Source organism: Notamacropus eugenii, chromosome 5 (assembly GCF_028372415.1).
Source record: "Notamacropus eugenii isolate mMacEug1 chromosome 5, mMacEug1.pri_v2, whole genome shotgun sequence".
NCBI lineage: Eukaryota > Metazoa > Chordata > Mammalia > Diprotodontia > Macropodidae > Notamacropus > Notamacropus eugenii.
In genome coordinates, this window is record NC_092876.1 from 60,462,744 (window position 1) to 60,488,098 (window position 25,355).

Genomic DNA, 25,355 nt, shown 5'->3' on the forward strand with positions numbered 1-25,355 from the left:
CTCCTCCACAGGAAATTGTTTTTATGAAGTTCTCTCCCTCTCTCCCTTTCTCTCTCTGTCTCTGTCTCTGTCTCTCTCTCTCTGTGTCTCTCTTTCTCTTTATCTCTCTCTCCCCTCTTTTCTTCTGTCTCTGTCTCCCTCCTCTTCTCTCTATCTCTGTTTCCCTGACTCCTTTCTATCTGTCTCTCTTCCCCCTCCCATCCTTTTAAAAGCATTTTTTCTATCCTGTGCAATGCAGACACAGGGAGGAGCTACCATGGATGGACACACTCATTTCTCTGAAGTTTATGACAGTGTTCAAGTTTGTCTGACAGAAGCATCATCCCAATAATGAAGATAGAATTTCAAGTTTGAGGACAAGCTAGCAAGCTAAGTTTGGCTAAGATGTACAATGTATAGAGGAAAATAGGATGAAAAAAATAGCCTGGAAAAACAGAAACACATTATCACAGATTTAGAGCTGGTGATCATGTAGTTCAATCCCATAATTTCATAGACAAGTAAACTGAAGCCCAGAGAGATTAGTGGACTTGCCAGAGATTATATAATTAGATAGTAAGTGGTAGAACTCTGCATGGGAGCCACATGGTGGGACACCTTTCAAAACCATAGGCTAAGTTCTTTATCTTTTATCCTTGAAGCACTAGGGAGCCATGGAAGGTTTTTGAGCAGAGAAATGAGATGATGAGATGTGTCTTTGAAATAATAATTTGGTAACTGGATAAAGAACAAATTGGAGAAGGAAAAGACTAGAAGCTGTGAGTTCAGTTGGGAACCTATTGAAATGGTTCATGTAATTGAAGGTTTAAACCAATACTGGTGGTGTGAGTAGAAAGAAAGGGTCAAATTTGATAAGAGTTGTAAAGGAAGAAATGACAAGACCTGGCAATTGATCAAGTGTGGGGTGGCAGTGAGGAAGAGGAAAAAGGGATACATGGGACTGACTTTGTGGATCCTAGTAACTGGAAAAATGGTGGTGCCCTCAATAAGAAACTGGGAAGTTTGGAAGAATGACTTTAGGAGGACGAAGATAAGACCTTTCATTTTGGACATAGTGAGTTTGAGGTGTCAATGGGATGTCCAAATGAAGATATCTGGCAGTAGTCAGAAATACAGGACTAGAGCTGGAAGAGAGATTATAACTGGATATATTCGATTTGGATCTGCTCTTACTTGACCCCATAGTAGAGAAAAGTTGTTCACAGTTCCTTGAATATATGTACTCAAGTACCTATGAGGTCCTATTGAAAATATTTCCCCTAATTTGACTACTCATTCCATAGTTTTTCTTGTTGCTTCTCCAGTTGGGCCCTCTTTTCTCTGCTAATAGCAAGGTGTTGACCTTTGACACACTATTGCTCACTGAGTTAGGATAATGAGGTTAAATATCTACTATAGTATAATTTCAAGGAGGGCAGGGTCTATGTCAGATCTGTCTTTGTCTCTCCATAGCCTAGTATAGAGCCTTGTATATAGTAGGACATTTAATAAGTGTTATTTGGATTTAATTTGTATCTCAGATACTCACCACCACCCTCTTTTAAACCTAAGTCAATTCTACCCTTGCCAAAGAGCCCTAAAGGTGGCCCTTACAGAGAGCCGCCATCTTTTCTAGCTTTCTGTTCTAGGGAAAGAAGCTCAATCCTCATTGATTCCCAATAGGGTACCCTTTTCCATCTGTAAGGCTGGCCTTGGAGACTTTCTCCATTTCCCCATTAATACCTGTTGGTTACATAAAAGATCCATGGACCAAGTCTTGCATTTTCCAGTGCTCTGTCTTGTTAGAGTTCCAATGAAATCCTTACTGAAGGAGGCTTGGGTAATCTAATTGACATACCCTAGATCTCATACTGGGAATTGATCTCTGACCCGGGTCAGACCTCTGGGATCAACGTGAGAAAAAGCCCCAGCATTGAATACTTCAGCCAATACAATAAAACAATGTCAGAGCTAAAACATAGAACTTCAGAGGACGGGACCTTAGAACAGAGAATGTCAAAGCTGGGAGGGGCTTTAAAACATAAAACAAGCCTAGCATCCAGAATTTTGGAAATAGGAGAGTCCTTAGAACACAGAAGGTGAGAACTAGGAAAGTCCATAAAATATAGAATGGTAGATTTGGGGGGGGGGGGTGGGATTACCTTAGAATATAGAATGTTATAGCTAGGAGGGGGGCCTTCAAAAAGAGACTATCAGAGCTGCCATGGGAAAGAAAACCTTGGAACAGAAAATGTCAGTTAGAGGGGGATATAAAATATGAGAACTGGACCGAGCCTTGGAACACAGAACATTAGTAGAATATCATAGAATATTAAACACAGAAGGGTCTTTAACAAGAAATGATTGACCCATGCAGCTAATTTCTTTCAGAGTCAAGACCTGAATCCACGTCTCCTACCTCTCAGTCCTGGCTGGGCTCCTCCTACTTCTCTTCCATAGACCTTCAGCCAGTAAGTGATACAGTTTAAAATGCTTTAGGAAAAAGATGGTGGTTTCCCTTCCCAAAATTCTGCTGAGAGCTGGCCAGAGGGGCTGAGAGCTAGGAGGAGAGCTCCCCCAGGCCTAGGGATGCTGTCCATTCCTTTCTCCACCCCCATCTCCTAATCATTCCTTTTTCCTCCTTCATCTGTGGTCTCTGGGTTGCCAGTAATTTACAAGTCTCTTACATTTTAAAACTTAATTTGCCAATTCCCCCTGGAGGCATTTTTTGTTCCCACAGACTGTCAGCCTGTCCAGGCCACAGGAAGTGGAATCCATAAAGGTTTACATTTATTACAGGCTTTCAATTAGCTAAGCTTGAATAATGTGGCCCTTGAATCACCAAATCGATAAACCAGGAGTGTACATCAGCTTCTCCCAACCCCCTCTATGGACCACATCCCCTCTCCCTCCCACACCCCTTCCATTTCACTAGCCCTTTCCATATTTATTATCACTTAAACAAATCTTTCAGAGGTACCCTGCACTTGACATGATTGAAGATCAGCCAGTCCTCTGGCCCTTTGCTGAAGTGCACAAATGTTAACTTGATACTAAGTTGCATTTAAAGGTTCATCTTCTTTGATGCTGAATGGAAGCCTGGAAAATTGCTGAAGCCAAGAAGCAGAGCACATTTCCCCAAGCTACAGTAAGAGAATAGGGCAGTCATAAATAGGAGTTAAATACAGAATTCATTAAGTTGGACCCCAAGTTCCAAGACAGCAGTTCTCTGTTCCTGAACAGGGCCCACCTCCCTTCTGACCCTTAACTCAGACATGACCCATGACTGGCTCTGGAATTGAGGACCTGAGTTCAAATCCTGACTCTGAGGATTTAATCCAACAATTACTAAGTTCTTACCAGGTGCCAGGCAATCTACTTAGTACCTATGTGACCTTGGGCCAGAATCTTCCTAGACATCTTCACCAGTGAAAACAAGGGAATTGGACTAGATGATCACTAAGGTTCATTCAAACTTTGGGTCTGTGCTATGAGAAGGATCCCAATAAGAGGAAGTTGTTAAATAAGCAAATAAGAAAATGCCTAGGCAAAAAAAAAAACAAAGCCAAACTCTTAGGATTTAGAGATGCAAGAGACATTGGAACATATAACCTTAGAGCGAGAAGCAATGTAGCGTATTAGAGCTGGGTGCCCTGGATGATAGGACGTAGGAGCTGAAAGGTCCCTTCCAAACCTCTCATTGCACAGAGGAAGAAACAGAAATCCCAAGGTGTTCCAGGAAATATGGGATGTAAATTGCAAAGCTGGACCTTAAATATATAGGTCCACTGATGCCAAAGCTTTGTCTGCAAGAATTTTTGACTAAAGAGAATTCAGGTCCAGGTGAGAGATCCAGCTGGGAGTAGCAGAGGCCATGATTTTGAGTAGACTGAAATACCCTCCCTTCCCCTCTCTCCTACAAAGGATTCTTTGCACATGGCCCTAACCCATCCACACCACCCACCCCATCCCTGCTTAAGAAGTAGGAGAGAAAAAGGAGGCAGGGAATGACAAAGAGAAAGAAGATCTCATCTGAGGACACAACAGATTTCCCCAAGCACCCTGCCTCTAGTGCCTGTGGATTTCTGACTATCATTCCTATGTTGATTCATATGATTAGACTTGTTATTATTAACACCCATGACAGTAATAGCAGCTCAGATGTAGTGCTTTAAGGTTCACAAAGGCCTTTCCTTACAAAAGTCCTTCCAGTAATACTAGTATCATTATCCCTATTTTACAGATAGAAAAATTGAGGGAAAACAATCTGCCCACATCACTACAGTTACAACCAAACTCAGCCCCGTTCTCAGATCTTCCAACTTGAGCCTACCGCTCTGGATCCCCAGTGCAATTGTTTGAGGAATCTTTGAGATCCTTCGGGTCATCTCTCAGTGACTGTCCCAGACCCCAGCTAGACACCAGGTTTCCCCTTTTCCCTCCCCTCCTCCCAGGCCCTGTCTTACCTGATGTCTGAGTCACACCTCTCCTGCTGTCACGGTGAGCAGTGTGTTGTGACTCCCCAGCCTGACAGTTTTACAACAAACATGTTAAGCTCACAGTTGGCAAAGCTAGTGAAAGATCCCGGGAGAAAAGCCCCTTGGAGTGAGTGATGGCCAAAATCCTCCCCCTCTAGAAAAAAAAAAAGGATCCCAGCATCCTTTGTACCACCCCACAATTTTTCCCCACTTGGAGGCTAACACTCTTCAGCCCCATCCCCTTGAAGGACCACTTGAGGCGTGATGGGGCACAAATCAGAGGAAATAGGATCAAATTCCTGCTTAGACAATCCCTGGCTATGTACCCCTGCTCAAGTCAGAAATCATCCTGCAGTTGGAAAATGGAGGAGACTGTACTAGTACCATGTACTTGTACCATGCAGCTCACCAGGCTGTGTGGAGAAAGACTTTTGCGTGAATTGCCAATGCCATTCTCAGGCTCATCCTGGGAGACCAGTTTATAGAATGCAGGCTCTGGGGTAAGGAGCAGAGATGCACACTGACTCAACGGGCTGCCACCGGCATTTTTCATCTCCTAAGCAAATTCTCACACTTCCCCTGAAATTGTTCTGCCAGACTGGCACCTCGGGACCCAGCTCTAGGAAGGTGTTGGAGAGAGACAATGGCTCAGCAGCCACGCCTCGGAGGAGGAACAGGCCGCCTTTTCTCCTGAGCAGACTGGGGGCTGGGGAGATACAGTACACACAGATTCCCCTGGCCCTACCCCAAAAAAGGGAATGCTAGCCTAGTCCAACAACCGATGGCAGACATTACAAAGAGTGGGGGAGATTCCCCAAAGCAGTCCAACAAAGAACAGGCATTCACTGGGGCTCCCAACCCCAGCCCAGGCAAGAAAAGCCCTGCAGAAACCAGTTTGCCTCATTCCCCATCTGTGATCTCCCAAGAGTGACCACCTAACTGGTTTTTCCACTCTCTCCCTTTCCTTCTCTCTCTCTCTCTCTCTCTCTCTCTCTCTCTCTCTCTCTCTCTCTCTCTCTCTCTCTCTCTCTCTCTCTCTCTCTCTTCCCCCCTCCCCCCCTCTCTCTCCTTCTCTCTCTCTCTCCCTCTCTCTCTCTCCCCCCCTCCCCCCCTCTCCCCACCACCCAATGAACCACAGAAAAAAGGCACAAACAAAGGTTAGACACAGGAACAGTTCCTTTTATTGTACATGGCAGAAATAGCCCTGTGTAGTGGTTAACAGTGCACCATATACACAATATTGAATTAAGAAAAGGGAGAGGGGAAGGAGAAGGGGAAGGGGACAGCTGAAGGGAAGGTGAAAGAAACCTCTTTGAGGTCTGTCATCCAAAGTTGCAAACCCAAAAGAAGAAAGAAAACAAAATGGTGAAAAGACCCCCACCCCCACCCCCAGCCCCTGTGTAAGAGGCATCTCTGCAAACATCATGCAAAAAGGAGAGCGGTTCTGCCTTAAGAGAAAGCCCGATAAATAACCCAGAAAAGAGAGACTCCGACGAAGTACTGCTTTACATGGGCTCAGGGAGCACAGAAAAGGGAACCAAACCAAACTGCCTTTTGGCATTTCCAGATATTTGGCACTCTCGTGATCACATTTTTGTACAATCCATTCATTGAAGAGGATGAATCCACAACACCGGGAGGAGGAAAGAACAGGGGTTGAGGGCTCATACAACAGATAGAAGAAGGCTTTTTTCCCCCTTCCTCCTCCCCCCACATATAAAATTCGTCCATGTGAACTCGATCCCGGATTGCTTGCAAGCAGCCCAGGGAACACAAGCTTCACAGCACATTGAAAACAGAAGAAAACTCTTCCTAGATGGCATTCCTTAGGGAAAGTGGGTTGGTTTTGTTCTGTGGAGCGCACGCACATCCCACCAAGGAAGACCTTCCAAGGTGGCGGGAAAACGAAATAGAATAACTATCTATATATCTATATATAAGTCATTCTGGGTTTTTTTTTCCTGTTTTTTTGTTTTGTTTTGTTTTACACACATCCAAAGATATGAATATTTTTGTAAAAATGAAACGGACAGCATTTCACATCTAAGTGCACAGAATCATTTTTGCCAGATGGGAATAATGTAAACAAAGGGCTGACTTTCAGGGCAGCCAGATCAGCAAAGGGGATGCCAGCCCCCTCCCTCCCACCAGGAACCCAGAGGCATTTTGCTGGGCAGGCGGTTGCTGCTGCTGCTGCTGCATTATTTAAAGTGGCTGGAAATCCAGGTCTAGAATTGCGCAATATTCACTGTATAAAAGGAAACGCATATTAATTTAGACAAACAGACAGCTGCAGCTGATGTCAATTTCCATATGAGTGTGTGTAAATCAATTAATTATTGAATGATTGTTTTTGCTTTTTGTTTTTGTTTCTGCAGAAGACCCTAGAGCCTTTCTGTCCTTGCTATGCTCACACCTCTTCTGTCCCCAGGCCTGACACAAGATACAGGTTGGTGGTGTGTCCGCATTGTGGACTGCAGGCTAGAGTAATGAAGATTTTTTTTTCAAAGTGCTTTTTTTTTTTTTTGCCAATAAACTGTGTGAAGTTGCTGTGTTTATTATCATCATTTTCTCCCTTAACTCAGTGTCTTTGGGGGCTTTAAACACCAGGAGGTGCCTTGTCTGTCATATTTTTCAGCACGTCATCAATCCTATCATCTTCAATAACAACTGTAAGGTAGAAAAGAAAGTGAAGAGTATAAGAACGTCTTTTCTCCGGGAGAGGGGTGGGGGGAGGAAAAGGAAGGAGGTCGAGGGAAGGGGATTTTTCCCTCTCTAATGGACACCCACTAGGGCACTGGGCTTCCTATCCCTTAGCTTTCCTTTTCTGCCCACAAGCCTCTGTCCTTGTCACAGCTACTGGGGGGGGGGGGGGGTTGAGGGGGAAGCCCTCGCTAGGAGCGATGTTTTACAGACAAGTCAAGGACTTCTGGGAGGGTGACAGTGGCCCAGAAGGCTGACTCCCACCCCCTTCACACTCACCCACCTCCCCACTTGGGCTCATTTATTTGGAAAAGGAGGGTGGGGTGGGGGAGTGGTGAGGCACTGAGAGACAAGCTAGGCAAACAGCAGCCTCTCTGCTCTGTCAGCTCTGGATAACACGGCCAAGGGTCCCCGTGGGGCTGGGGGCGGGGAAGAGGGAAGGGATGAAGATGGCAACCCGGCCTTTGCATTGACCTGGGCTAGGTTCAGAGAGAAGGGGAAGGGAGAAAGTGAGGGCGGGGGCTGGATTTCCCAAGAGGTGAGAAAGGGAAAGGGAAATCCCTCTTCTATTTCTCTTCTTTCTCACCCCTCACCCGAACTCAGCTCTGCTAGTCATGGGTGAGGGAGAGGAGGAAGAGGGGGAGGCTGGTTTTTTTGCTCTTTGTGTGCATGTCCAAAAAGAGGGGATACACCACGAAGAGGGCTCAGATCTCCCTGGTCTCTCCTATTCCATCCCACCACCTTTTCCTAAGCCCCCTAGGAAAGGCAGCAGCAGGCAGAGGTTGCCTCTGCACTGCCACTGCGGTGGTGTGGAGGGGGCTCTGTCCCTTCGCAGGCCCCCTCCCCCCCCGTACTACCCCATGGGGAGGCCCCAAGTCCCTTAGCGTCCAGTGAGAGAAAGGACTCGAGGCTACACTGCGCAAAAAAAAAAAAGTTTGGCGGGGGCGGTGACCAGGCTGATTTCGCCAGGGCCCGGGAAAGGCCCCCGCTCCAGCTGAAAGCAGAGGCTCCTAAATTGGGATCGATCATAGTGGGGCAGAGGCCCCGAAACCGTGTTTGTTCAAACAGGCTGGGGCGTGGGGGGGAGGTAAAGGGGAGAGGGAGGAAAGGAAAGGAGGAGGGAGCACCAGCCCTCGCGCTGCCGGTCCCAGTAGGACCCCGCAGTGCGCCCGCCCTCCCCCCTCTCGGGAGACTCCCCTTCCTGCAGGGGCCAGAGATCCCACCAGTCTCCCCTTCTGTGGCCCTAGCTGGGCGCCCCTCCTTGCAGCTTGTGGGTACCCCTCCGAGGTCTGCGTCTCTCACCCCATCCCCCAGCTTAGTGGGAACCCCAGTGGGACCAAGACCCTCGGAAGCCTGGGTCTTTCCGGGAGCACCTCGGGGAATTGGCTGTCTCTCCCCCTTTTAACTGACGGGTGCCCCCGACTCCGACTTACGGGGGGTACTGCATCCCCGCCCTGCCCCTAGCCTGTTAATGCCTGAGGAGTCAGAGCCCAGGGAGAGGGGTGAGGCTCAGCTCACTGGTCGCGGGAAGGGGGAGCGCTAGGGATGGGTATAGAGCCAAGCTGGCTGCACCCTCCGGAACAGGGGGATGTGAGAGTGGCCCCCTGCTCCTGTCGCCTGCAGCACAAGAGGGGGGAACGGCCCGGGGAGGGGGGGAGGGCCTGCGCGCTCCGGGGTCACTCACCTCTCTTGCTTCTGCCGATCTGGCCCAGTTTGGGCGGCCTCTTGTTCTGAGCCGCCCCGAAGAAGTTGTTGGTGTCCTGCAGACGGCACGTGAAGATCTGGCCCACGTCCCCCCCGTCTCCATAGTGCCCCAGCTTTTCCTCGTTAAACGGCAGCACTTCCGACATGTTCTCGCCCGGTGGTTCGGCGGCGCCGCCTCCTCCTCCTCCTTCCCCGCCGGCGGACAGGGTCAGCGCTGGAGCAGGGGGGCGGCCGGAGAGGGGCGGTCCCGAGCAGGGGAGGGGTGCCCCGAGGCGGCGAGCCCGGGGACGCGGGGTCGGGGCAGTCGGACGGCCGGGGGCCGCGGGAGAAGAGAGGGCGAGCGAGGAGACAGGGAGCCCCGGGCGCCCGCAGCTTCGCTCCGACCGCCGCCGCCGCCGAGTGCACCCTCCGCCCGCCGGGGGCAGTCACATCCTTGTCTCCGCCGCGCGGCTCCTCGGGCTGGGGAGGGGGGTGGGCAGGGGGAGGGGGGCTGGGATCCTGGGGCGCAGCAGTGGGGCACTGAGCAGAGAGAGACCAGGGGGATCCCCTTCCAGCCGAGCCGGGAAGGGCAGGGCAGGGCAGGGAGGAGGTCGGGGAAGGGGGGGAATGGGAGCCCCGGGCGGGGGGGAGCCGCTGGCGGCCCCGCTCCTGCCGCCTCGGCCGCCGAGGTGCTGCTGCTCCTGCTGCTGCTGCTGCTGGTGGCGGCGAAGGTCCGGAGGAAGCTGATGGAGAGAGATGTGCAGAGACAGGGATTCGAGGGAGAGAGGGGGAGGGGACAGGGAGGAGGGGTGGAGAGGGAGAGAGGAAAGAGGGTAAGAGGGAGGGGAGGGGAAGAGAGGAGAGGAGAGATCCCTGGAAGAGGAGTACGTCACGGAGGGCCGGCCGAGCCTGGCCGCGCTCGAACTACGAGGGATGGCTTCCTGCTGGCGACACCCCCGCTCCTCGGCCTGCCCCTTCTCCCCTCCCCAGGCACACTCCGTCCGGGCGGGGATCTCTCCACGGTGCGCTCCCTCCCCGCCCCCAGCTCCGCGGGCTGCCCAGTCCTGGGTTCGTCCCCTGCCCCTCCCCTACCCCTCCCCCTCCCGGGGCCAGCCCCGCACTGTTTACTCCGGGCCGGGAGGGAACCCGGGCGCAGCGCCCCGGTACCTCCTCCCAGGCCGGGCCAGGCGGCGGGGCCGCGCTACGCGGTCTCCACGGGTGACTTGGGCTCCGTGACCAGGGCGCCTCTGCTTGGGAGAAGGATTATTAGTATTCTTGCCCCCTGGGCTGGAGCTGGCCTCTGAGTGTACTTCGAGGTCACCGCCCTCCAGCTGCACCCCATCCCCCCACCACCACCCCGGCCCAGGGAGGGAGGGTCGAGCGCTTGGGGGGAACGGTTATTGCAATTGAGAGTGAAGGACTCTGGTTTGGGGAAGAGGGAGACTTTATAGCAAAAGCATCTTTCCCTGTCCCCAGCGGAGACGGTGGGGGCGTTCGGGGACACAGACATAGAAAAGGACTCCGATTTGGTGGTCTGGGGGAGGGGGAGATCTCCCCGGGAGTGCCCCCCTCTCCCCAGGACACGGACTGGGGACAGAGAGGGGAAATGATTTCAGTAAAATGCTGAGGGAGAGGGACTGGGACGGGGGGAGCACTCTGGTTTGGGGGAGGGTGAAGTCTTTACGGGAGTGTCGTATCAGGACAGAGGCGGGGGTGCCTTATTGTAATACACGCTTTGGGAATGACGGGGTTGAGGGGCGGCGATGCCTCTCCAGCGGTGCCTCATCCCCTTCACTCCCACCACCCCCTTGGCCCCAAGAGAAGTCGAGTTCAAGGGTAGAAGCAGAAGGAAGAAAGGGCACTCGCACCTCGGAACAGGGGAACTGGCATTTACGTTTAGGGGCTGAAGAGGTTCAAAAGAATGGGGAATATGGCACATCATTGCGTTCAGCTGCGGATAGGAGAGTCTGGACTGGACAAGGGCAAGGCTGTTGGAACGCACCCCTCTTTTTCCCCAAAGTCCAGGGCCCCTCCCAGGGAAGCAGCTGGCCAGTAACGGAAAGTGACCCCCACGCCCCAACTCCCGGTGGCGGAGCTGCTGACACTGGTGTGCCAAAATCGAAAGGAGGGTAGTTAATGATTAATGGACCGAATTGTCCTCTCCCTCCCCCATCTCCAGCCTGGTCGCTCCACTCTAGCCCTGGGTGAGAGAACGCCTTCAGTTGCTCCCAGGGAACTCTATCTCCTTTCATGCTACACGACCTTCTAGCCCCTTCAAGGCCAAGACTGGACCTTTTCCGCCACCCCCTCCTCATGGCTCCGGAGGGAGAGAGAATGGGAGGAATAGCTCAAGCTAGTAAGTCTTCCCTCCCCAGCTGGTGCTCCTTGGTGTGGCCTTCAGGGAAGGTGAGGATTCCCTCGCTGGGGGATTAGGCTGGCACTTCCAGATCTATCTCTTTATTTCTACCACCCCCCCATCTCCCCGGAGTCTGGAGGCTTTGAGTTCCCTGAAGTGAGGAAAGCCCTGAGTGCTCCTACCTTATCTCCACCCCCACCCAACACCTGCTCCTGCTCAGGGAACTGTGGTAACCTCTGCCCAGGGAACATCAGCTACCATTGGTCCTCTGAACAGATCCTCCCTCCTTCCCTGCCTCCCTCCCTTCTTTCTATTCCCAATGTCACTTGGAAAAGGCTGAGGCCCCTGTGCAAAGAAGCACACCTGCTCCTCTGTTCTCAGGAGCTTGGTAGAGCAGGGGAATCCCAGGGCTCTAAGAGGCTTGTCACCTACCCAGATGGCTTTCTAGAAGGAGGCCAAAGAGTGTGAAAGATGATCATTAGCATCCCAGAGTTCTAGTGATACCTGTTCTTCTATCCTACAGATGTTCTATTGGCTGGAGCTATCCCCCACAAGAGAGGGGCAATCATCCACCCAAGGTCACACAAGCATGTTGGTAGTAGAACTGGGAAATGAATCGATGTCTGCCAATTCCCTTTTGAGAGTAGGTTCCTAACCTGTCTTAGCTGCTATGGGGATTTCCCAAGAGACTTCAGCATAGTCAGAGTCCTACCTGAAACAGAGAAAGCTCCCAAGGACCAAATAGCCCCTTCTGATCCAGGACATAAAGCTCCAAGGAGGCACAGAATCTAGGTTGGATGAAAGTGGACTTGGAGTCAGGAGAGATGGGTTCAGATCCTAGCTCCAACCCTTACTTAACTGCCTGACTTTGGTCAGTTATCTCCATTGTAAAATTGAGAGTAATCCTTACACGCAATCTACCTCACAAGCCTTAGAATGACATTGTTGTGAGGAACAGACTTGGGACAATTGTGAATATGAAAGTTGACATCTTCTTTGCTCAGTGGGCTTCAGGTAGAAGGGAGATTCTTACACCCATATCAGGGAGGCACTGATGTCCTTTGAGCAAATTCTAGAAAAACTCCCTAGGAGAGAGTCACCCAGAATGAAGAGGAAACCAACCCTACTCACTCTTATTTTGCTTTTGGGACCTTCAAACTCCCTAGCAAGATTTGTACTGTGAAAGGGCCTTCATCTCCAAGGTCCTGCCCATGGTAAGCCAAGTCTCATATGGGCCCATTCACACTGCTGGGGGATCAAGGCAGACTAGACACTATATCCAGTCAGTCATGGGAGAGTAGACCTATGAGGGCCCTTAAGAAAAAAAGAATGTCAGAATTAGAGGAGCCCTCAGAATGCAGAATATTAGAGCTGGAAGAGACCTTAGCACATAGAATGTCAAGAACTGGAAATGTGTAATGTCAGAATTTGGAAGGCCCATAGAATATGGAATGTCAGAGCTGGGAGGCCCTTAGAACACAGAATGTCAGAGCTGGGAGGGTCCTTAGAACACAGGATGTTAGAGCTGAGAAGGCCCTTAGAACACAGAATGTCAGAGCTGGGAGGGCCTTTAGAACACAGAGTGTCAGAGCTAGGAGGAGCCTTAGAACAGAGAATGTCCGAACTGGGGGAGATGAAGGATGTAAAAACAGAATTTTATGATGTCAGCACTTTTGCTCAAACTCCAATATTCAACTTCTCACATGGTAGACCCTTGATAAAAGTCTGGGGATTCAGATCAAACAATGGGAGGGCAGAGGGGGCTTTAGAAGCCATTTAGTGATATTTTTCAGATGAGATAAATCAAGGTCCAAGAAGTGGAGATGGCCCAATGTCACAGTAGGTAAGTGGCAGCCTCAGGATGAGAATGAGTGAGGCCACTGTCTCCATCCTGCTCCCTTGCTTCATTCAGGCAACAGTCATTGAGGAAGTAGCTGCTCTACCCTGCGTTGGGCACTGGAAGGGGTGGGGGGTGGGGCAGGTCATAAAAGAACAACAATGCTTTGGTCCTAATGACCCTGTTATCCGACATTTGCACAATGCTTTTAGCTCCACCTCAGTGATGCAGATCAAAGATTGTGGTCCTCACTTTATTGAGGAAACAAAGAGAGGTCACAAATGGAGCTAAGGACGTGGCATGGCCTTAGCACAGTGCCTGCCTGGCACATTGTGGTTGGTCAGTTGTATCTGACTCTCTGTGACCCCATTTGGGATTTCTTGGCAAAGATACTGGACTGGTTTGCCATTTCCTTCTCCAGTGTATTGAGGTAAACAGGGGTTAAGTGACTTGCCCAGGGATCACATAGCTAGTAAGTGTCTGAGGCCAGATTTGAACTGAGGTCTTCCTCAGGCCCAGTCCACTCCAGGCCCAGTCCTCTATCTACCAAGCCATCCCAAAGCCTCCACTTGGCACATAATAGGGGTTTCATATACATATTTCTTTGACTTGGAAGCTTGGCCTTTTCATTTATTTGTCTAGTACTCCATCTTTTCATAAGTTAACATTTAAAGATATATGTGTGTATGTATATACTCACAAACACATATGTATAGATGTGTATAGATGTTTATCACAACCCTGTGAAATTTTAATCATATATATTATTGTATAATATATATTATATATATATTACATATACAATTTAATGAAATTCCAGAGAATTATATATAATTCTGCAATTATATATACAGATGAAGAAAATGAAAGAAATAATAATCCTGAGAATATATATACAGATGAGACTGAAAGAAGTGATTTGCCCAGGGTTACAGAGCCAGTAAGTGTCTGAGGCAGGATTTGAACTCAGAACCAGGACTCTATCCACTGATCTCCAACCTCAGGGCAGCTGGGATCCATAGAACTTTGGTGTGCTCTGGGCTCAGACTCAAGGCCAGTATGGGAGCAATTGGGAGATGCTACAGGACAGGGTGAAGAGAATTCAGTAACTCAAAACCACAACATTTGTTAAGTGGTGACATACAAAGATAAATCAAAGCCTGTGCCTATCTTCAAGGAGATTATATTCTGTTAGGAAACCTACAACAGGGCACAATTAACCTAAGGCACAGGAATCAGTTACAAAGGAAATAGAATATTTTGTTTAGGACCATGAGTGTCTCCTCCTTTTGGCTGAGGTCCTGTCTATCCTTCATCCATCCACATCCTTTGGAATCTGTATATTGTGTGTGTGACACACACATCCTTCTGATGGATTATAAGCTCCTTGAAGGCAGGGACTGCCTCATTTTATCTTTATATCCCCCCAAGGCCTAGGAAACTGGATCTCTTTTACTTAGAGCTGTCAGATGTTCAAACAGGCTGTCTTTAGAGATGGTGAGCTCTCAGAAGCTGGAGAACTTGGGATGGTCTGCATGGGAGTTGGATACCTCTCAGGGAGGCAATGGAGGGATTTCCTGAATTCAGGCAGGAGGCTGAATTAGACCAATGTTCTCAAAGCATGATTCAGAGACCTCTAGGGGAGAGGAGGTTCAAGACCCTTTCAGGGGGTTCTCAAGGTCAAGATAATTGTCACAAAAGTACTAAGATGTTCTAATTTCAAATACAATAAATATCGGAAGATATAACCCACATAAACAAAAACCTCTTTGGAAGGTAGGATCCCCAGTAATTTTTAGGAGTGTAAAGGGGTTCTGAGACAAACAAATTGGAGAACTACTCAGACATACAAGGCCCATCCAACTCTCCTGTTTTGCTGAAGCTATTGAAGGTTAGCTGAGGATTGCAAGGAGATGCTTGGTTTTCCTCAGGAACTCTCAGCATGGTTATGATGGAGAGGGGTCTTGAAGCCAGAAGAGATTTGGGTTCAAGTCCTCCCTCTGATTGTGAGATTCTGGGTAAGTCATGAAACTTCTCAGGTCCCCAGATAACTCTCCAAGAGGAAGAGTGATAGAGGAGCTGTCCAAGGTGTAAGATGGAGGAGAGAATTTGCTGAAAGTTCCCTGAACCAAGGAAATCACAGATCTGTCCAGAACTCCCCACAACCCACCCATTCCCCCCCCCCCAAAAAAATCCATATTACCAACAGGGTGATGAAAATTAAATGAGACAATGTATGCAAGGTGCTGTGGAAAACTTGAAGTAATGTATCAGTTGTTATTTTATTACTATTATCACATCTAATTCAATACTACAAAGGATCCATAATCTCAACTATGTCACTCCTCTCCTCAATAAAATCCACTGGAACCCTATGACTTTTAGGATCAAATAAAAATTCTCTGGCATTTCATGAAAGTCCCTCACAACCTGGCTCCCATCTTACTCTACAATCCAGTCAAATCATGCCCTCTTGCTGTTGCATGAATTCAGCCCTTCATCTGTCTCTGGTCCTTTGCATGGGCTGGCCCTCATGCCTGACATGCAATCCCTCCTCATCTTCACCTCTCAGAATTCCTGTTTGAATCCTTAAAAGTTTACATTTTATGTGAGACATTTCCAAATGCTAGTGTCTCCCTCCCCCAAAAAAATTAACATTGCCTTGAATTTGTGTGTATATATATATATGCATATGTGTACATGTATGTGTGTGGACTCACTGGGCTCTGAAGGCCCTTCCAGGGTAGAGCCATGATCCTTTCAGGTGCCTTGGTCTTTAAAGGGTCAAATGTTCCCTCGGATCTCTTCAGCTCTAAAACTGATGATAATTTCAATGATCATTTCCTTTCAGTTCCCACCCATCCACCCAGCTCCCCTTGGCAGTGACCTCTTTGTCTCTCTCTGCTCTCTCGGTTTTACAGATGGAGAAACCGAGATACAGTTTATGGAGGGAAGGAGAGATGTATCTAGGAGTGAGTGTCAAAGGCTTGAAGGACATTGGAAACATCTGAAATCCCAGGCTCAGGCCAGAGAAGGCCTTTGGTCAGCTCAGAATTCCAGGCACACCTTTGCAAAACCAAAGCCTGACTCTGATTCTAGGTCAGTCAGTGGGGAACCCGAGCTGTGAATACCCAGCCCACAGGAGGGGAGAAGTCTTGAAGATGACCAGAACTGACTCCCTTAAAGGCCAGTGGCCTTTTTCGGGGAGGCCAGGCCCCAGCTGAGTGGCTGCCAGACAAGGGGGAACTTCAGACCCAGAGCCAGACAGAAACAAGGAAAGCAGTTTTCCTTCAAAGGCAGCAAGCGCCCAGCAGCTCCCCATGAGCCATACACAAACAAAAAACAAGCAGATGAATAGGCCACATTTTGTTTGAATTCAAAATCTTAAGACCATTAGACTCATCTTTGCCCCTCACTTTACAGAGGGACTAAGGCCTAGAGAAACCCCTGTAACCTTTTGTTCTGCCCAGGTCTCTCTGTGTCACAGACAGAGTGTCAGAGGAGAAAGTCATGCAGGGAGAGGTTGCTTCGTTTAGCGTATTTTTATTGACAGAACCTAGCACAGTACCTGGAATCGTAATAGGCAAATGCTGTTGGTTGATTAAAATATACAATGTTAGAACTGGGAGGGAATTTAGAATACAGAACATCAGAGCTGGGAGGGCCTTTAGAACACAGAATGTCAGAGCTGGGACAGGCCTTAGAACCCAGAATATTAGAGCTAGGAGGGGCCTCAGAACACAGAATATCAGAGCTGGGACAGACCTTAGAATATAGACTATCAGAGTCAGGAAGGGCTTTAGAACATGGAAAAATCTTTAGATACCATTAGTGTCAGAACTATACTAGATTAAAATGAGCCAGTTCCTGCTCTCAAGGAAACTGCATACAGTTATATATGACTTATGCAAAATATGTGCATAATATATAAGGCAATTTTGGAAGTGGCAGGAGGTACTAGGGGGAGGGGAAGAACAGGAGTCAGACAGGCCTTCAAGTAGGAGGTGACACATATGCCAAGCTTCAATGGAAGCTAGAGATTCAGTGAAGTGGAGGTGAGAAGAGAATGTCTTACAGGCACCAAAAACAACAGCCTTTGCAAAAGTGTGGAAGCAGGAGATGGACTGTCAACCAGGATTAAGTCCTAGAACCTCAGACTGCCAATCCAAGGCCCATTTTACTAGAACTAATAAAAAAGCAAAAAAGACTAATAAACTCTAAGGTGAGGGCATGGGCTAACAAGCTAGGTTTGAAACAAAACAAACACAAAATACCTCCCTAGGAATCTGTGGACAACTCAGTGGCTCATGACTGGTTTGACTCTTTTCTCATCTGAACCCTCAGGCCCAGGAAATCAGAAGGACAGACCCTTGGTTGCCAGTCTCCCAGTACCTTTAGAGAAGAACTATACTCCTTGGAGAGGTTTGGGAAGAGGATGGTACAATCTGACAGGATGAGAGGGGGAGACCTACAGCTAGGGTGGAAATGGGAGAGAGTCCAGGGAGATGTTTTCCAAAAGATTCAAGTAAAGACAACAGGGGATATTTCAGAGACCAAGTATTTGGGTGAGATGTGGGGTGATATGCAATCAGCCTTAAGCTTGGAGACAAGATAACCTCTCTCTGCCCAGAGGAGGACAGACCCAGCGAGCTTTGAGGTAAGTGCCACAAGTCACTGCCAGCTAGGGGGTCTCAAGATGGAAAAGAAATCTCAGTGATTGAGGCAATAGCCAGTTTGTTTGCTGGATGATGAAGAACGCAGTGTAGACTCTGGCCCCAGCAGGAGTAATGGGGGAGGGAGCCAGAGCCTTCAGTGGGCTCCAGGAAGGTCACGCTGGCTGCTGGCCAATGGAGGTGAAGGAGCCACCCAAAACATGGGTTTCTTTCAGTCACAGATTCATAGTTTCAAAGCTGGCTGGCTCCTCAGAGGCCATTCATTCTAACTCACACCCAGAAAAGACTCTACTTAGAGACTTTCAGTAAAGGGACACCTATTTCACTTAAGGATGGCTCTAATGGGCAGGAAGTTTTTCCTGACATCAAGACCAATTTGCTTCATCCCACCCATACCCATGGCTCCTAGTTCAACCCTCTGAAGCCAGATAACATTTATGAAGCATCTACTTTGTGTCCAGCTCTATCTCATTTCATCTTTATGACAACCCTGGGAGTTAACTCTAATAATAATCATCTCTATTATTATCCTCATTTTATAGATGAGGAAACTGAGGCAACAGAGTTTAAGTGACTTGCCCAAGGTCATACAGCTAGTTAGTATCTGAGGTCAGATCAGGTCTTCTGGCCTCTGGGTCCAGCACTCTATCCACTATAGCTATAGAACAAGACTAATTTCTCTTCCATATAATAGCCCTTTAAACATTTGAACACTGCTATCATATCCCTTCTCCACCCTCCTCAACCAGTCCTCATATAACATGAACTCAGGCCCCTTTAACACCTTGGTTGCTTTCCAGTTTATCAATCAATCAGCATCCATAAAGTGCCTGCTATGTGCCAGGCTCTGAGTTTATCAATATCCTTTCTAACATTGAACATAGTTCTTCAGATATAACCTGACCAGGGCAGAGGACAGTGGGATTCTCACCTCCTTATTTCTTGAAACTTTGTCTCTCTTAGTATAACCCAAGATTATGTCAGCTTTTTGGTCTACCCATCATACTACTGATTCATACTGAGTTTGTAATCCACTAATACCCCCAGATCATCTTCAGACAAACTGATGCCTCAAAAAGATTCCCTTCATGCTTATACAGTCATTTTTTAAGACGTCACCTCAGCCTACGAGACCAAGACGTTTACTTCATTCATGTGTGGTAGGGAGCTTGGTTCTTAAGTCCACGAAAGGTTGCTCTGGAATTCTTCCACCCCAGCCCTCAGAATCCTGATCTGAGTCACAAGAATTGAGGCAAACAGGGGAGTCTGCTTGCTGGGCCTTTTTTTAAAATTTAGAGGCCTGAATGACTCATAGGAAAAGTGCTTTGAGGGGAAATGTTTCTTAGAGCAAAGAGGGAGGAGACATGCAGCAGAGGCAAGTACAAAGCAAGTGGGGATAATGAGAGAGAAACCGTGGAGAGCAATGGAGGAAAGACAGACAGGGAGATGGAAGAAGAGAGAAGGAAAGAAAAAGATTCGAGCGGAAGCAACTGAATCAGCCCCCACAAAACAAAGGCAAGGGGCCCACAGGAGAGACAGACACATGGGGAAAATCTCAGAGCCAGGGGCTGGGGAGGAATGAGAAAGAAAGGAGAGACAGAGAGGAGAAAATAGAGGTATGAAAGACAGTACAAGATGCACAGGCTGAGCTCACAGTTTTCCGTGTGCCCTATATACTCTGACCACTACCCCTACTGGATACTCTCCTCTCCCTCAGCCATCAGCCCCCTCTGCTCTCCTTCTACCTCTCCAGACACCCCTTCATCACCTTCTTTCCCCAAGGGACCATCTTGGTCCCTATTTTCATCTTTTCCATGTCTCTAGCTCAGCAATCCCATCCAGTCCCATAAGTGATTAATTAATAAACTTATATTTTTACAAGGCTTGACCTTTCCCCCCTGAGCATCAGACAGGTATTGCCAATTTCCTCCAGGATCTTTCTACTTGCATGCTCCACTAGCACCTCAAATTCAGCATGAGACATCTTGATGAGGTGAGTGAATGGCAGGCTTGAAGTCAGGAAGACTCAAAACCACCCCAGATACTGACTAGTTCTACGACCCTGGGCAAATCACCTAAACACTCAAAGCCTTACTTTTCTCATCTGCAAAGTGAGGGGACTAGACTCCATTACCCTAAGGTCTCTTCCGACTCTCAATCTTGTGCTCCACTGTGCAAAGCCAACTGTATTATCTTTCTCCCTAACTTTCTGACTTCACTATCCTCTGCCTGAACTACCACCATCCAGTTATTGTCTTGTGTTCACAATCTAAACATTATCTTCAACTCTTGCCTTTCACACCAGTTCAGGGAACAAGCCTGTCGATTCTACCTCTGAAGCATCTCTTAAATCCATTTCTAGTCCCACTGGCCCTCCCAAGTACAGCCCTCACTCTGACTTGCTGAGATTATTAGCATAGTCTCCTGCCACCTCCATTCTCTGCTCCCTCCAATTTTTCCCATATGTCGCTGACAAATTATTCTTTCCAATGCAGAGATCAGATCAGATCTCTCCTCTGTACAAAAATTTCCAGATTGTACCCTATTTTTCCCATGGTAAAATTCAAATTTTTTTGCCCATGTAGTGGGTGAGGAGTGATCTGTCTGGTGACTGGCCCTGTTCAGTACCATCAATGTACTTGGCACATCGTAAGATAAATGCATACATAACCTTCACCCTTATTCTTTCATTCTAGTTCCCACTCCCACCTGTTATGTGGGCCATTTTAGTACCAGAGGGCACCCAGGGGTAACTGCCTAGCTCTGTCTAGAGAGACAGAGCTAATGCAGAGCTAATGACAATCTTTAAGCCTTATCACTTTTCTCTGGTCTAGGAGTTGTATGGATGGATTAGTTAATCAAATCTCATGCCCTGCCCTCTAGGAAAACTATATCCATTTGCCTCGGTTTTCATTGTGTTTGCTAATTGGAAGGTAATACGCATTTATTAAGCTCCTGCTATGTGCCCAGCACTGCAGTAAGCACTTGATAAATTTTATCTCCTCTGGCCCTCACAACAAGCCTAGGAGATATTTGCTGTTATAATTTCCATTTTATAGCTGAGAAAACTGAAGCAAACAGAGGTTAAGTAATAACAGTAACCGCTAACATTTATATAGCACTTACTACATGCCAGGTAAACTGTACTAAACATGTTACAAATTTTATCTCATTTGATCTTCACAATTATCCTGGGAGGTGGGTATTATTTTTAACCCTATTTTACGTATGAGGAAACTTAGACAAACAAATGTTAAGTGACTTGCCCAGAGTCATGCTGCTAGTATCTGAGACTGGATTTGAATTCGGGTCTTTCTGCCTGCTGGCCCATCACTCTATCCACTGTTCTACCCAGCTGCCACTATATACAACAGAGAGAAAATGCAGAGAAAGAAATGCCATGCCAGTCATTCAAGGTCCTTTTCAGTGTAGTGACATCCCAGCCTTCTGGTCTCATCTCCCTTCCATGGGTTCTATACTTATAAATCTTAGTTTGGTTAGACCACGCCTGTCTATTTTTATTTCTTAAATGAGTCATACATTCTTGTACCTCCATGGCTCCCCAACTTCACCTGATAAACCCTATCTATTTTCTCCAGGAAGCCTTCTCTGATCAACCCCACCCTCCCATCAGGAATGATCTTTTCCCACAAACCTAACATAGTACTTGATTTTGCACCTCCCATACATTTGCCACATAATGTGCATTCCCATTATCTATTATCCAGTTCAGTAAACATTTATTCACCATTAAGTGTGTAGTAGATAGGAAACCAGACTTGAAATTGGAGAAACTTGAGTTCAAATCTTGCCTCAGACACTTACTGGCTGTGTGGCCCTGGACAAATCACTTAATCTCTGTCTTCCTCAGTTTCCTCAACCACAAAATGGGGATCATAATTGCACCGACCTCCAAGAGTTGTTGTGAGGATTAAATGAGATAATATGTGTGAAGTATTTTTGTAAACTTTAAAATACTATATACATGCTAGGTGTTATTAATAGTATTATTGAGATTAAAATGAAACAGTCCCTGACTAGAGGTACTTATATTCTTCTAGGGAGAAACAAGAGATAAGTATCATAATGAGTAAAAACAAAGGAACTTCAGGGGAGAGAGACCCCTAACAACTCCCAGGATCAGTAGTGACCTGAGAAATCACTTCTCTGAAGAGAGGAATGATCATTGATGATGAGAAGCCTGAGTTAGATTTTGAAGGAAACCAAGGCTCCTAAAGGAGGAAGTGAATACCCAGTGGGTCCGAAGTAAGGAGGACAGGTAGGCAGGAGAGGGGAGATGGTATGATAAGTCTGGGAAATGTGACTTCTACTCCTACTAACTAGGATTGCTGAGTTCCATGGGAGCATGAAAATCTGTCTGAACTTTGTGACCCTCTTAGCTACTGCTCAGATAAACCTAAATAAAAAGAGGCTGGAGAACTTGGCGGAGACCAGTTTGCAAACCCAACATAATGGTGAACTGAGGCAAATCTAAAACAAGAGAAACTGATGAATGATTCTACTTGGCCATAGTGTAGCCTGGAAAGTAGTCCAGGGAATAACTGTGCACTCAGAGAAGGGATTCACAGAAGGGTGACCATTGATGGTGAGAAGATAAAGACCAGACTGTGTAAGGCTTGACTGAAATGAAGATGGTTAGCTTGGAGAAGATGTAGGGGAAACATGACCCTTGTCTTCAAGGGTCAGAAGGGCTACCATGTGGCACCTGTCTAACTAAGAGCAGTGAGATTTCTCCCATTCCATTGTAGGGAGAACAGCCTACCTAGAGCTGTCCAAGGTAGGACAGGCCACCTCTAGACAAAAGGTTTCTCCTTACTCACTAGGGATCTTGGGTGGATGGTCACTAATTAGGGGTGTTATTGAGAGGATTGCTATCCTATCACAGGTTGGCTGAGATATCTGAAGTCCTTTCCAGTTCTCTGATCCTGTAAGTCTCAGAAATCAATCTTTATTTGGTCTTAATTTCCTGTTTTGTTGGGAGTAGTTCTTTTTGAAGCCTTCATATCTCTGCACAAGCCCACTACTAGTGTGTTGGGCCCCAAAAGAATCTGAGGACCAAGATAACAGAGAGCTGAGATCCTCCCTCTAGGTCTGTCCTAAAGGAAGGAGTCAGCAACGGACTAAATCTGAATAAGCCAGCAGATACCAGGGTCTGCTGAGGGACCAACCTTGGCACAACAATGCCACTTTGTGGCCAGTGAAGGGAAGGCAGCCTGGAAAAGCTCCAGCCTCCTTTTTTGTTCCCCCCTAGAGGTCCTAACATAAGTATTCTGTCCAGGGAGTATGTCAGGAGAGGTCTCTGGAGAATCACCTGAACAGAGGGGTATTCTCAAAAATCATAGAATTTTAAAACATAAGATGTCAGAGCTGAAGGGGATATTACAATAAAGAATGCTAAGGTTGGAAGGGACCTGAAAATAGTTTCAGAGTTTAAAGGGCCAGCAGAGTCAGAAGGGACATTGGACCATAATAAAATGTCAGGGTGGGAGGTTCATTAGAACACAGAATGTTGGGCACAGATGAGACCTTAGAACAGAAAAGATCAAAACTGGAAGGAGCCTTAGAACAAAGAATGCCAGAGCTGGAAAAGAGGATAGAGAGAGAATATCAAAATTGAAATGGATCTTAGAGTACAGAAATGTGAGAGCTGGGAGCGACTTGTTTTTTAATAAAAAATAAAAACCCAACATATCAACTAATTATGAGAGTATATGCAATGTTCCATATTCATAGCCAACTATGGGAAGGGACTCTTTTTTATTTTTAAGCAATCAGGGTTAAGTGACTTGCCCAAAGTCACACGACTAGTATTTGAGATTCAAGTCCGCTTGCTCTCCAGAGCCAATGTTCTATCCACTGCACTACCTAGCTGCCCTCGGAAGGGACTTTACAACATAGAATATTAGAAGTGAGAAGAGCCTTGGGGACATTATTTAATCTAATCTCTTCATTTTTATAGAGGAGGAAACTGAGGCCCAGGAAGATCACACAATGAATTAGAAGCAAAGTCAAGACTAGACTCCATATTGTCTAGCTCCTAGACCACTGGCTGTTGGTTTGGTTCGGTTTTGTTTTTTTGTTTTTTTTTTTCATTTTTCTGCTTAGGGAGATGTTGAATTTGACAGCCCAAGTCTTGGCCCCAAGATTAGATAGGGACTCAACTGAAGACAGAAATGAAATTCTCTCCAACTCCGTTTTACTAGAATTTTCCTCCAACTCCTCCAAGGTCAGGCCAATCAGGTCTCCTGGAGTCATATCCAGGGCTATGAAATGGCTGAGAAACAATAGAAAAGGGAGTACATGCCACTAGCCCAGGAAACCCCATCACCATCCCCTCCTGGAGATGGCATATGTAATCTTATAGAATGTGGAAACAGGAATCTTCCAAGACTCTTTCCTTGATAAACCCAGACTGGCAAGATACAGTGGCTCACTATCCTCTCTCCAGAAAGACTGTCATGACAGCAGAGGGAGGCCAGTCATAAATGCAAACACACCTTACTGCAGTGATCACTTGCAGATTCATAGACTATTGGAGCTGAAAAGGACCTTAAAGAACTGGGAGGGATCTTAGAACACAGGATGTCAAAGCTGGGAGGGCCCTTAGAACACAGACTGTCAGAGCTGGGAGGGATCTTAGAGCACAGGATGTCAGAGCTGGGAAGGATCTTAGAACACAGGATGTCAGAGCTGGGAGGGATCTTAGAGCACAGGATGTCAGAGCTGGGAAGGATCTTAGAGCACAGGATGTCAGAGCTGGGAGGACCCTTAGAACACAGGATGTCAGAGCTGGGAGGGCCCTTAGAACACTGGATGTCAGAGCTGGGAGGGCTCTTAGAACACAGGATGTCAGAGCTGGAAGGGCCCTTAGAACACAGGATGTCAGAGCTGGAAGGGCCCTTAGAACACTGGATGTCAGAGCTGGGAGGGATCTTGGAGCACAGGATGTCAGAGCTGGGAGGGATCTTAGAACACAGGATGTCAGAGCTGGGAGGGCTCTTAGAACACAGGATGTCAGAGCTGGGAGGACCCTTAGAACACAGGATGTCAGAGCTGGGAGGGATCTTAGAACACAGGATATCAGAGCTGGAAGGGCCCTTAGGACACAGGATGTTATAGCTGAATTGGAAGCAATTTATAGTTAGAATAATTTAGCCCAAGTTCCTCACTTTAAAGATGGGAAACAGAAGCCCAGGAATCAGCTCTGTGATTTAAAGAGAGAACTAGTGTGACCCAGGGCAGCTGTTCTCAAGCACTCGAATCCAGCTCTACCTCCCTATAACCCCAATCCCTCCTGATAGGCAGAAACTGAAGAAGTAACTGTAGTCCCAAGGGGAGAATGAAAAACCAGCCAGGCTCACTTACAGGCCAACCACAGCAGGTAGTCCAGGGGCTCGGACTCTTCCTGGGCTCTTCTCACCAGAATCCTGCTCCAGGTTCCAGGCCCGTTGCCCTCTATGGGACTCTAGGCGGGCAAAGAGGTGATGGCATAAGGCAGACTTGTAACAGAGGCAATGGGTCTCTTTTCCTCTCCACTTTCCTGGGCTCTGACACTTATCAGCTGGGTGATCCTGGGCAAGTCACAGCCTCTTGTTTCTTCATCTGTAAAATGGGCATACTGATAC

The 25,355-nt window shown here is 47.5% G+C and overlaps 1 protein-coding gene and 2 long non-coding RNA genes across 3 annotated transcripts in view; 1 reads left to right on the top strand and 2 right to left on the bottom strand.

The window, feature by feature from the left end:
- The window catches only part of LOC140504337 (uncharacterized), a 43,557-nt gene extending 38,088 nt beyond the window's left edge, over positions 1 to 5,469 (bottom strand). The window contains exon 1 of the long non-coding RNA XR_011967062.1: positions 4,446 to 5,469. This is a non-coding gene — a long non-coding RNA (uncharacterized lncRNA). The remainder of the gene's footprint in view (positions 1 to 4,445) is intronic.
- Positions 5,470 to 5,615: 146 nt separating this feature from the next.
- Positions 5,616 to 9,832, bottom strand: CAMK2N1 (calcium/calmodulin dependent protein kinase II inhibitor 1). Its single transcript, XM_072609151.1, has 2 exons — positions 8,845 to 9,832; positions 5,616 to 7,127 (listed from the first exon to the last, which is right to left on the bottom strand). The coding sequence occupies exons 1-2, from the start codon at positions 9,008 to 9,010 to the stop codon at positions 7,057 to 7,059; spliced, it is 237 nt and encodes a 78-aa protein (XP_072465252.1). The 5' UTR covers positions 9,011 to 9,832; the 3' UTR covers positions 5,616 to 7,056.
- Positions 9,833 to 10,521: 689 nt separating this feature from the next.
- Positions 10,522 to 23,429, top strand: LOC140504343 (uncharacterized). Its single transcript, XR_011967065.1, has 2 exons — positions 10,522 to 11,199; positions 11,723 to 23,429. It is a non-coding gene; the product is annotated as an uncharacterized lncRNA (long non-coding RNA).
- The last annotated feature ends 1,926 nt before the right edge of the window (positions 23,430 to 25,355 follow it).

Coding starts and splice junctions, on each gene's coding strand:
- CAMK2N1 (XM_072609151.1), bottom strand. CDS start 9,010: ATGTCGGAAGTGCTGCCGTTTAACGAGGAAAAGCTGGGGCACTATGGA. Junction 7,128..8,844: donor GATCGGCAGAAGCAAGAGAG/GTGAGTGACCCC, acceptor TCTACCTTACAG/TTGTTATTGAAGATGATAGG.